Source organism: Leuciscus leuciscus (genome assembly GCF_965113295.1).
Source record: "Leuciscus leuciscus genome assembly, chromosome: 14".
Lineage (NCBI taxonomy): Eukaryota > Metazoa > Chordata > Actinopteri > Cypriniformes > Leuciscidae > Leuciscus > Leuciscus leuciscus.
The window spans coordinates 2,063,409-2,077,167 of record NC_138738.1 but is presented as its reverse complement, the minus strand read 5'-3'; the positions used below and the strand labels follow the sequence as shown (position 1 = coordinate 2,077,167).

The window sequence follows — 13,759 nt, the reverse complement described above, 5'->3', positions numbered from 1 at the left end:
GTAAATGTCCTTAATTGCCATGAAAATAATGTCATGCAATGCAATGCAAAAAAAAAAAATCCTAATGGTCCTTAAATTGGCTTTATTGTCTTTATGCAAAACATAAATGGCGTGGAGAAATATGACCTGAACATGTTCTGGTGGGTTTAATGAGATTCAGCCAGTGATCAGAGACTTTGTGAGAGAATGTGAGTTTTGCTGTGGCATCAAATCTGGCCGTCCAGCGATCTCTCTCGCCTTTTGTTTTCTGACAGACTCTCTGCTTGCTCAGCAATCGACTATAGAAATATTTTGGCAGGCTCGTGCTTTGTTTTCATTTCACAAAAGATGTGTGGTGGTTGCGGGGCGAGGGGGCAGGGCGAACGGGCCATCGCACTCTCTCTCTCTCTCTCTCTCTCTCTCTCTTTCTTTTCAATCTAAACAGCAGGAGGAAGTTGTAAATCATAGTAATGTACTCAGCCGTAATTCGGACCAGCAGGGAGAGCAGCACACACACACACACACACACACACACACACACACACACACACACACACACACACACACACACACACACACACACACACACACGCACGCACACACACACGCGATTCTCCTCTATACGGCTGGAGTTTACAGTCGACACAAAGCCGCTTTAATCAGAGCAAACGAGCCAATGACACCAGATCCCCAAATCACAGTCAGTCACAGTACAGCGCAAACTCAATCACAGATACACATGAAACACAGACCTCACTTATCATACACCGGACCTTGATCTTTTCACTATATATTCATACACATATTCTATTTAAGAGTTGGCCAATCAGAACAGAGGCCATTTGCATATAAAGGTACCGGCATGTTCTGTACAGCATGATGTCAATTACCACAGAAAATAATTACAGTACAGTGATGCACTTAGAAGGTCTATGGAGCAAGACAAAGTTTTAAAAGCCGTAACGTGAATCTAGTTTTTGATAAGAGCTTGCATTAATTATTCAGTTCATAAAATGTGTTTCAAATCATCCCTTTAGGAGTATGACTTCTGTTCTAGACACATTTAGTTATGCATTTTTTTATAGTAACACTATAAAACTGTATAGTGGATAGTGACATTACAGTGTCCTTGCACATATCATGCATCGTTGACTAACATTACAAGTTAGTCAAATTATAAACAAATATAAAGTATATAGAAGAGCTGTATGATTCTGGATACATTTAGAATAACATTTTTAGTTTATTTTTTCAATCACGATTCTGAACAGACAACTAAACAAAATAATGTAATTTACTCTGACAAATGTTAATCGCTGCAGTCTAATGAATCTGAATACATTATGTTTAAAAAAATGGCATGAATTAATGATTCAATTCACTCGTTTCATTACTGGATGAATCCAGGATTTTTTAACAAATCTCTTTAATAAATGATTCAATGACTCACTCATTAAGACTTCACTCGTTTCATTACTGGATGAATCAACGTTTTTGAACAAATCTCTTTAATAAATAATTCAATGACTCACTCATTAAGACTTCACTTGTTTTATTAATGGATGAATCAGCGTTTTTGAACAAATCTCTTTAATGAATGATTCAATGACTCGCTCATAAAGACTTCACTCGTTTCATTACTGGATGAATCAGCATTTTTGAACAAATCTCTTTAATAAATGATTCAAGGACTCACTTTTTAAGACTTCACTTGTTTTATTACTGGATGAATCAGCATTTTTGAACAAATCTCTTGAATGAATGAATCAATGACTCACTCATTAAGACTTCACTTGTTTAATTACTGGATGAATCAGCATTTTTGAACAAATCTCTTGAATGAATGATTCAATGACTCGCTCATTAAGACTTCACTCATTTCATTACTGGATGAATCAGTGTTTTTGAACGAATCTCTAGAATGAATGATTCAATGACTCACTCATAAAGACTTCACTCATTTCATTACTGGATGAATCAGCGTTTTTGAACAAATCTCTTGAATGAATGATTCAATGACTCACTCATAAAGACTTCACTCATTTCATTACTGGATGAATCAGCGTTTTTGAACAAATCTCTTGAATGAATGATTCAATGACTCGCTCATTAAGACTTCACTCATTTCATTACTGGATGAATCAGCGTTTTTGAACAAATCTCTTGAATGAAGCTCTAATAAATAGTACAATAGTATATAAATGATACCAAAATAATAACGTGCAGGGCAGATAAAACGTGTGAAAGACTCAAAGATCGTTAAACTAGTCCTTCTGTAAACATCTACAGTTCTCTAGTTAGTTTTGCTCTGATTCTTGGCCCGGACAGTTCAGTTTTGGATCAGTATACATGTAAACTGTCTTCACGAAGCCCTCGTCACCCTCAGTAACAGAATCCCTCTTCTCTGACGTCTCAGATCAGCAGCCAAATGCTCCTCTGGAAGAGTTTTCTCAGTCTTTCTCTAATCACAGGCTTGCTTGGCAACCAAAGCTCCGGGAAGCAATCAATAAAACCTTGTTACTCTAATTGTGAGATTATAATCTCGACCGCGACGTCTTCTGCATACTCAAACGGCGAGTCCATTAGAGACATTTCCCAGCTACTTTCTTCAGCCAAGAATGCAAATGCAAAGACTAACATTTACGCTGCGCTATCACATTGAGATGAACTTCAGCTGATAAAGGATGAGTAAATTGACACAGTGCTGGAGGACGGCTTAGCATGCTAATCAGAAGCAGCGCTTTCAAACCGAGATCACGTTTAAAGGGATAGTTCACCCAAAAAGGGGAATTCTGTCCTTAATTTATTCACCCTCACTTCAGTCTGAACCAGTGTGCTGTTATTTATTTCATACAAAATGTGCACTATATATATATAAGTGTCAGGAAGAGAGATATAAATATAAGAAGTCTATTATGCTCACTTTCAGTCAGATTTCTAAATGAAAAAACTTTCAGTGAGATTTCTTAATGCTTTTGATAGGAGTCTCTTCTGCTCACCAAGGCTGCCTTTATTTAATAAAAAAAAACAGTAAAAATTGTGATATATTATTATGATTCAAAACAGCTGTTTTCAATGTGATTATATTGTAAAATGTAATTTATATCCTGTGATCAAAGCTGAATTTTCAGCATCATTCCTCCAGTCTTCAGTGTCACATGATCCTTCAGAAATCATTCTAATATGATGATTTGATGCTCGAGAAACATTTTCCGGATTCTTTGATGAATAGAATGCATTTGAAATAGAATCTTTTGTAACATTATAAATGTCTTTACTGTCACTTTTGATCTATTTAATTCGACATGAGCGTAAATAAAAAGAGAGAGAGGTTTAATTTTGGGGGGAAATATTCCTACTCTCACATGTAAATTGAGCAGAAAACGTCACGCGGAACAGAAGAAGCATTGATGTTCTCTCTTTGTAATCAGTTCTCTCGCTGTATCTCTGTCTCTCTCATTCTCAGCTTCATTCAGCTCTCTCCTGTCTCTCTCTCTCGTTTTTTTCGCTCTTGTTGAGCCACTATCGATCGGTCGAGTTGGCTGGAGGTCAACCCTCGGCGGACTACACACTCTTTTGTTGGCGGCGGTTACCGTGGCGATCCTCGGTGACCCTGAACACACACAGGGCTCGTTAGGGGCCAAACGGAGACGAACTCTCCCCTACAATCAGACGGGGTCAAAGGTCGCAGGAGGACAGCTCAGTCAACGTGAATGTGAAGACTCCTGGGAAGGACACGGCGCCTGATCCGAGACCCGAACGAGTGTGTGAGTGTGTGATGGACTGGCCTTGTGTGTGGCCGTTCGGGATCAGGCCTGTTTCCATGACAGTCGTTTTCAATGGAAACCTTTTCAAATGGAATCAGTTTCAAAGTAACAACAGAATATAAAAAAGAAAAGAGATCAAACAGCCTCTCCTGATCTTCACATGTACAGTCGGATCTGAGAGCTTTTTGCATAATTGAATACACTTTTTTGTCATTATGGATTATATTGTCAGATTAATTAACAAAACCTGACGATCATGTTCTCCAATAGCATCTTGAGCTTCAATGGAGGAAGAAAATCTGACAAAGAGTCACATGATCAATATCAATATGTCTACATAAGACCAACTAAAACTAAGTAAATGAGTGTCAATGATCATAATAATGCAGAATCATTTATAATGTGTGGTATATATTTATACGGTAACACTTATAAGGTCTCATTTGTTACCATTAGTTCATGCATTAAATGAACTAACATTAACTACATGAAACCTGATTGTAAAGTGTTACCATTTATATTTCTATAATATTTTATATTCCTCAAATCCCTAAATTTCTAGATTTAAATGGTTTAAACTCATTTACTTACATTTGATTAGTCACATAAAAATATGACATAATTTACATAATTTCTGTATTACATACATAAAAAATAATGCAGTCATTTAATCTTTATAATTTATTGTATGTATTTATAAGACCTTGTAATATTTATATTTATATAATCTTTTCTATATTATTTTTCTTAGGGATAAATTAACTCATTACATACATTTGATTAGTCGCAAAAAATATTACATAATTTACATAATTTATGTATTACATACAAGCAGTAATTTAATCTATATAATTTATAGTATGTATTTATACTTATAAGACATAATATTTATATTTCTGTAATTTTTTTCCTATAGGGATAAATGAACTCATTTACATTTGATTAGTCACATAGAAATAATGCAGAATCCTTTAACATTTAATATTTACAATTTACAGTACATTTTAACATTTTTAAAACTTAATATAGCATTTATATTTCTATAATATCCTTATTTCTACAAAAATATTTCTAGGTTTTAATTAATTAATTAATTAATTAATTAACATTTGATTAGTCATATAGAAATAATGCAGAATATTTTAATATTTATAATTTAAATAGTGTATTTTATTTAAAACCTTACAATAGTTGTATTTCTATCATATTTGTATTATATTTGTTGTATATTTAATGTATTAATTTTACATCAGAATGTTTCTTTATTTTCAGGTTTAAATGAAAAAAAATCTGCTCTCAAACTTTTGAACCCGATTGACCCTTCGCAAAGACACGTAAACTGATAATCTCTTTACTACTAGTTATAGCACGAAATAAACATAATTGAATATCAGAAGGTTTGTTATTTCCACCGTAGAAAGTAGAAAGACGTCAATACGCACCATTTTTCAAGTCCAAGTCTACGGACGTTAATCTAATAACTTTTTTTGGTCATTGCGTTATGATTGGTCAGATCATCTGTCAATCAAACTCCCAGCGAATGGTGAATTACATAGACACAAATACACATAAACAAATAGCACTAGGATATCTGTGAAATACAGACTCTGAAATACATTACAGAAGTAAAACATGCTGTGAAACATGCCAGTTTGTTATTAAACCATTTTAATATAATAATATAACAATTAAAAAAGAAGACACAAATATTATAATAAAAACAGTGAATGTCAAGTTGATGTGTTTTCATATGCAAGATAATTAATTCAATCTTGTCTGTTTTTTGCATAACTATTTCTCTTCCTGAGCATCACTGTCGTTTGAAGAACCAAAAATAGACAATCTATATTTATATACGTATATATTAAAAATCTCTCATGAAAATCCACGAGGATTTAATTTAAGATCAGAGATCATTCAATAACTTTTGTTTAAAAAAAAAGAAAAAGACTCACACTTAATGGCCAATGAGATGGAAAGGTGTGTGTGTGTGTGTGTGTGTGTGTGTGTGTGTGTGTGTGTGTGTGTGTGTGTGTGTGTGTGTGTGTGTGTGTGTAACATTACAGCGTTAAAGGCCGAGTCTGAACTGCCTGAATCTGGTCAAGCGAAGAAGATCCGCAGACAGATGTCAAATAAGAGTCTCAGAGTAAACAAGCCAAGACAAAAGAAGAGAGTGGAGGAGCTTTATCAGATCCTCTTCATGTTTATCCCACAGAACTACGACCGAACGGTATATATCGAATATACAGTGTGCAGAATATATTCACTATGATTTGGCCATTAATATTCCTAAAGAGCATGTCATTAGACTAGCTTCACGTTTGTTCCTGGTCTCATGAGTATATCCGGATCCTCGAGATGTTAATATCGTTGGTCTCTAAGCCACACGAAAATCCAAAAATATACTGAACAAAAAGCCATTCCCTATGTTATTTGATTGAAAACACTGGAAAAGATGAGCATAAGGAACTGAGATTGAACAAAAAAAAGCTGTAAATCCAGGTTTGAGGGATTTGAATCTTACCTGACTCGGGGAGAGGAACTCTTGGTTGTTCTCACTCATGTACATGTTGTCACCATCAAACTGCGGGCAGATAGAGAGAAGAAGATTAAAGTTTGATTGGTCAGACAGCTGAGATAAAGGAAAATGATTTGCATATCAGACAGAACGTGGAAAAAAAGGGAAAGAACAATTCCATCAAAACCGTCAGAGAGAGACAGAGAGAGACAGAGAGTGTGTTTCCTAACTAGACGGCATTATAGAGCATGTTCTGCTTCTTTTGCTGAAATTCTAATGCAGAAATTGCAAACATTGTAATATTCATTTACAATTCTAGATCTGAGCTTTAATGAGGATGCTGCTTTTATAACACCTCGTCCTAACCAGACATGACACGACTGTAACATGCGATGAAAATAATCTTTTTATGCATGTTAATCAGAGGTTTTGTCCTAACAAGCTGCGATGGCGATATGCAACAGTTCTACTTTAGAAACGGTTTATATTTCTGCAATGTCGCGGATGGAACAACAACATACAAATTATGACAATGATAATCTCGGGTACTGATTATGTGCTTTATTTAATGTTAAAAGCATCTAATGTGAGTTTGAATATAATTTTGAATTATCTTATAGCCGTACTGAAAGCGAAAATGGATAATTTACCTCAGAACTACTGTAAAGGAGAGATAAATTAAAGGAAATAAGAACTCAATGTCAACAAACAAGTGTATTTTATGACAGATTGTTTCAGTAATTCGGTATGTATTTTTAATAATGTTAAAATGGTGTATTATTTATGAATAACACTGAGAGTGCATTGCGCTTGCAAAGAGACTCCGCCCACATGATCACCTGATTGGTTGTTATTAGGGACTGATTTAGTAGCGAGTGCAGTGGCTTGTAGAGAGACTCCGCCCACACGCTCTTCTGATTGGCTGTTATTTTGGATTGATTTGGTTGTGAGTGCAGTGGCTTGCAGAGAGACTCCGCCCACACGCTCTACTGATTGGATTTGGTTGAGAGGGCAGTGCACTTGCAGAGAGACTCCGCCCACATGCTCTTCTGATTGGCTGTGATTTTGGATTGATTTGGTTGTGAGGGCAGTGCACTTGCAGAGAGACTCCGCCCCCACATGCTCTTCTGATTGGCTGTAATTAGGGATTCTCGTAGTCACGTCACATCTGGTGTGGACAGACAAATGTTTTGTCTCTGGAATCTAATGGATTCGCATCTGGTTAGCACACGGTGTAAGAAGGCAAAATATCGGCCATCATATTAGATTTTGACCACCATGCGTTATAATATTGGCCATGATATTGCTTATGGGCCACCATAGACTTATAAAATCAGCTTTCACAGATTCCTAAAATCTACATATGCACACACACACACAAACACAACGCATTGCACGATTGCATTGCAAGATTAATAATTATTAAAGATCACATTGTTATCTTAGCAAGTAGTCAAACTCTACCTGAATCAAATCTCTTACACACTTCCTCATATGCTCAAATTTCATTTGCAAACTACTTTTTCTACTGTCAGACAGAACAGGTGAAAACGAGACAGAAAAACCATCCTGAAATAATGGAACGGTGTGAAAGGAAGGATATGACAGCTCGAAACAGAGAATTTAAGAAGCGACCACAATTGCCCTGCAGCTTGTGTCCTCAGATTGAAAGGTTGAGAACAAACACGTCGCTCCTGCCCTGGTGAATCTGAGGTGAATTACTCATAACTTATGTTTAAATGCATGTTAAGATGCAGGAGCGGGACGAGCAAACGCTGTCACAAAAGAGAAGGACAACATGGAGCATCTCCGAAGCTCTGACAGCTGTCGAACATAAGAGGAGGGAGAAAAACTTACAATATGAGAAGTATATGTTATGAAAAGGCTAATCTGAGGAGTGCAGAAATAATTATTTTAATCAAAGAAACTAAAGAAATAAAGGACTCAATTAACTCGCTAATCGTTTCTTTCATTCTTTTTAATTTACGTCTTAATTTCTTCACAATCACTCATTAGACAAAACCAAATTGGAAAAAAACAATATTTAGACAACAGTTATAAGACAAACAAGACAAAACAAAAAATAGTTACGCAAACAGGCAGTGCGTCATTGTGGTGTTTGCTGAAACCACACAAATCAATATGATACCAGAGACTCAACGGCCGGCTCTGGAAAGGAGATAGCATGTACTATACGCACAATATATCACTGAACAAGCAGTTTCAGAAATCTGATAGTGTTTGTTTCATATCAGTCTTCATAGATGTATATGATCATATCAGCACGACATTTGCAGATTGGTGCATCTCTAATTAACAAAAGCCCCACTGTTACTTCATGACGGTGTTTCTGTGACGGTGTTTCACGTCATGTTTCGCACGCGACGGTAAACGCAGGAGAGAAACGTAACGCTATAGAATCCGAGAGTTTCTCTCTTTCTTTCTGGGCTTCCTCATCCATCTCTCTCTCCTCACAGAGAAATGTGATATTACACTGCCGTCCAACATCACGCATAATGACAAACCCGTCAAACAGCTGATGGGGGTCGTAGAGCACTTCTAATGTGAACACCCCCCACCCCCACACGCATATGAGTGTGTGTGTGTGTGTGCGCGCTAAACATTCATCATGCATTCATATATTCTATACAGCAAACTGCAGCATCAATAATACAGCATTGTAGCAAGCCATTGCACACACACACACACACACACACACACACACACACACACACACACACACACACACACACACACACACACACACACTACTAAAGGCAGCACTGATAGTTTTGTTTATCGTCGTCGGCTATGATATCTGCCCCCCCCCCCCCCCCCCGTCTTCTAATTAAGATGCAAATATATCCAAATGCACTATAGACACTTTTTACAAATTACACCCTTTCACACTGTGTGTGTGTGTGTGTGTGTGTGTGTGTGTGTGTGTGTGTGTGTGTGTGTGTGTGTGTGTGTGTGTGTGTGTGTGTGTGTGTGTGTGTGTGTGTGTGTGTGTGTGTGTGTGTGTGTGTGTGAGAGGGTATGGGGGTGGTGTTTTTGCATAACTATTTCTCTTCCTGAGCCGTTTGAAGAACCAAAAATAGACCTTACAATCTATATATATATATATACGTATTAAAAATCTCTCATGAAAACCCATGAGGATTTAATTTAAGGTCAGAGATCATTCAATAACTTTTGTTTAAAAAAAAAAAGAAGACACATTTAATGGCCATTGACATGGAAATAAGATTGTTAATAAAGCAGAAAGACATTCTCAGCTAGTTGAGGTTGTTTGTCTGGCTTTGTGTGTGTGTGTGTGTGTGTGTGTGTGTGTGTGTGTGTGTGTGTGTGTGTGTGTGTGTGTGTGTGTGTGTGTGTGTGTGTGTGTGTGTGTGTGTGTGTGTGTGTGTGTGTGTGTGTGTGTGAGAGAGTGTGGGGGTAGTGTGAAGTTATAATGGAAGATTAAAAGATTTCCCCCTTATCTGCAGACTTTATTACATTCAGACACGTGTGCACAGACATATATACACACTAGCATTCAAAAGTTTGGGGTCAGTAAGATAAAAAAAAAAAAATATGTTTGAAAGAAATTAATACTTGTATTCATCGAGGACGCATTAAATCGATCAAAATTGACAGTAAAGACAATTACAAAAGATTATATCTCAAATAAATGCTGTTCTTTAGGAACTGTGTGTCTTTGTTTCCACAAAGATATGAAGCAGCGCAACTGTTTTCAACTGATAATATTCGGAAATGTTTCCTGAGCATCAAATCATCATATTAGAATGATTTCTGAAGGATCATGTGACACTGAAGACTGGAGAAAATTCACCTTTACATCACAGGAATAAATTATATTTTAAAGTATATTCTAATAAAAAAAACACAGATTTTGAACTGTAATAATATTTCACAATTTTACTGTATTTTACGGTATTTTTGATCACATGTATGCAGCCTTGGTGAGCACGAAACAGCTTTCAATCTGGTATCAATCATGGTAAATTTTCATTCAAGAGACACACCACATTCAGTATGTATGTATAAAGCGTTTGTCATCCGTCTTTAACTCTATTAATAAAGCTCATACAGTATTATATCACACTCTTCCGTTCAATGCCAGTTCCTGTAGAGCCATGACCACAAACACAGAGATGAACATCAGCAAACACCTGTGAGTGTGTGGATAGAGCTCAAAACATACTGATTTATAGATATATAGATATATATCATCAGGAGACACCTGCGTGTGGATAGAGTTCACAACATACTGAAATATATATATATATATATATATACATACACACACACACATGTGTTCGCCAAATAATATCTGCTCTGCATAAATACAGATGTTTAGGGTTTTCTATTAAAGCAGCGATGAAAAGTCTCATTACCAGCAACTTCATCCTTATTATTATTATACTGTAAAATGGTTTTATTTTTAGTGTTCTAATTGCATATTGTCTATTCTTATTCATATTGTGTATTGCCCCTGTATTGTCTCGTACTGTATTCTGTATAGCTATTGTCTCTTATAGTCTATTCTCTTATATTTAGTGTTTCTTACGAGCCTCTTCTTTCCTGAGAGGAACGGACAAAAATAAGGCTTTCATTGTATTAAAGTGCAGATGACAATTAAGATCTTCTGCATCTAATAGCATACACAATAAACAATGCAAACATAAGTATGCTTGCCACATGACGTGGTTCACACAGAATGGGATAAAATAAGGAGTCAAGAAAGCGATTGTGATTGATTTCACGTCTGGATATAGAAGGTCAAGCGCATTGCATTGTGGGATACAGTATCTCACGCAGTGTGTTCTTTTGTATACTGCACGTTTTGACAAATGTCATCCAATGCATGCGAAACATTAGCATAGTGCGCTCGCTATACATCCTACAGGAGGAGGATGACTATATTACTCCAGTCCTGCTCTCTCTCGGCACGTCTGCCACGCCAGGCTTTGCTATTACCCGTCTAATTGCACATTCGGCAGTGACAAGAGCTCATTAGTGCTTAATTACACACGTGTTATTTAGTACAAACATCTCCATTTGGGCCCCTTTTGCCGTGTAATTGTTCTGCGGGGACGGCCGTTGAGATGGAGGGCACTTCGAGTGATTCGTGCCGAGTACGGGAGGCTGGAAGTAGGTCATGTGCCATAGCAATAAACAAGGAACACTGCAATAAAATAATATAGTCACACACACACACACACACACACAAATGCACTCATGCCGAAGCCAGTAATATCCAAAGCTCATGTAATATTTACTGTGCACTAATAGATGGCAGAGAGAAAGAGACTGTTTTGCATCTGAATTTCAGAGAAAGCTGCAGACCACATGAACACCACTGGGCTCTGTGTGTGTGAGTTTGTTGTTTGCATTATAGAAATCTGAGTCTGAGATGCATATGGTACAATAGTTCCAAAAGTATGAGAACACAATGAAAATCTGGGATTTTGTTCATTTTAAGAGGATCGTGACATTGATTTTTTTTATTGATTTTTATTATTGTTTAAATATGTTCCTTGAGGTTCACTTATAATGTTAATAAAGTTTTTTGCATACAAAAATCTCTATATATATGCAAAAAAGAAAAGTCAGTTTTTAAGGCGCGGCTCCTTTAAGGCTGTCGGTAAACAGACACTGCTGTGATTGGCTAACATTACTGCATAGGAAACAGTGTCAACACACACTCGCTGTTTGAAAACATGATCCATATAAAACCGTCCTTTACAGACAGAGCATTATGTAATCATTTACTTGTGTTTGTGGTGCACCTGCTGTCACATTCAATAGTCGCGGCTTCATCTGTCAACTAAAGTTTCTTTGCAAAATCTAAATTACACTGTGTCTCGCTGACTAAACAAAATGCTCCGAACATACATATAATCCTCTGACGCGATCTGGAACGCCATTAAAATAAACCATCCGCTTGTTTCCGATGCTGGGATCCTTCTAACGAGACTCAAACCAACTGTTTAGACTGGATGTGTCAAAGCAAACGTTCCTTCGCTCTTATCGACAGACTCCAGTCCATCAGAATCAGGTGTAGACAGTGTCAATCATTATAATGGCTCTACGCTCACGTCCACATGTCAGCTGTTAAGTGACTGAACACCAGTGGGCGGGGCCTATGGTGTGGTGATGAATAACTATTGGTCGATGTCTTGCTCTGGAGGCGGGCATATGCAAATGTATTTGCCCGTATGACGTCACAGATCCCGCAATATCCAAACTTAAGTTTTAGGATTTTGGAAAATATATAATAATGTAAGGTTTTAGAAGTATAAATATATATATATATATATATAAAAATAAAAAAAATCTACTTAAAAGCTTGAGTTCAGTTGCTAATTAAATTATTTAAGTATAATAAAGTTAAGTCATTTCAAAATGAGGAATATTAAACTGACATTGAACATTTTCATTTTTACAACATAAGGTGATCTTTGAGTCAAATCTCATATAACTTATAAAAGTTGAAATTGCTTAAATTATTTTGTTAAGTTCAAGTAATGTAAAAACATTTTGTTATGACTAATTGATCATATATTTTTTATTTTTTTTTACAGTTTAATATTCAATATTAAAAAGATTCTGGACTATTTCTGACTATATTATAGAAATATAAGTATTGTAAGGTTTTTAAACATTAAAAGATGCTGCATTATTGTGACCAATGATTCTCATTTCCTTACATTATCATGTGACTCTTTGTACAAACAGTCAGATTTTCTTTTTCCATTGAAGCTCGAGATGCTCATCTCAAATCTCTCTGATCATCAGCGTTTGTTCATAAAGCTACAGCGTATTTTGAGATATTCTTGAATGCGTGTCTATTTTTGAGACTCAAATTACAAGATATAATCTGTAGTGAAACATTCATATTCAACTCTCAAACATGCAAAATAGCAGCATTTTCACACGCAGCCTTGAAGTTTTTAAACATGATGCAATAATGCAATAAGCATTGCAAAGAGGAGTTAAACCATGGTAAAAATCACTTTAAATGCAGAAATGTGAGTGTCTTTGAGCTTTAAAAAAATGACGGCAACAATAAAAAAGTTAATTAAATAGGTAAAATTAATAATCATCAGGAAATCATTCTCGCCACAAATATAATAGTTCATTAGTCTGACTGTACAAAGAAACTTCATAAAGAATGTGCACCAGCATTTAAAACGCAGCTCGTCCAATCAGAAATCTGATTTTAAATGCAAATTATAAATCATTCCGGATGCTGATTGGTTAATACAGTTTAAACACACATGAAACAGCATGACCTCGCACCCGAGTGCTTAATTAATCGGCTAAAATCACAGTGCAATTTAACTCAGTTCACCAGAGTCCAATTCACACTGCTTCTGACCTTTTATTCGGTCTCGGTTACTGTAATCTGGCAACCCGTGCGCTTGTCCAGGCCAACTTGGACCCGACAACTCAAACAATCCAGTTGTTGCCAGAACAGCGCTCCGGA

The 13,759-nt window shown here is 36.3% G+C and overlaps 1 protein-coding gene across 7 annotated transcripts in view; it reads right to left on the bottom strand.

Annotated features, from left to right (window-relative positions):
• The window catches only part of tox2 (TOX high mobility group box family member 2), a 135,745-nt gene that overhangs the window by 64,537 nt on the left and 57,449 nt on the right, over nt 1–13,759 (bottom strand). For all 7 annotated transcript variants that reach the window (XM_082136415.1, XM_082136414.1, XM_082136417.1 and 4 more), the window contains one exon: nt 6,271–6,330. In XM_082136415.1, the coding sequence (XP_081992541.1) occupies nt 6,271–6,330 (60 nt within the window). The remainder of the gene's footprint in view (nt 1–6,270; nt 6,331–13,759) is intronic.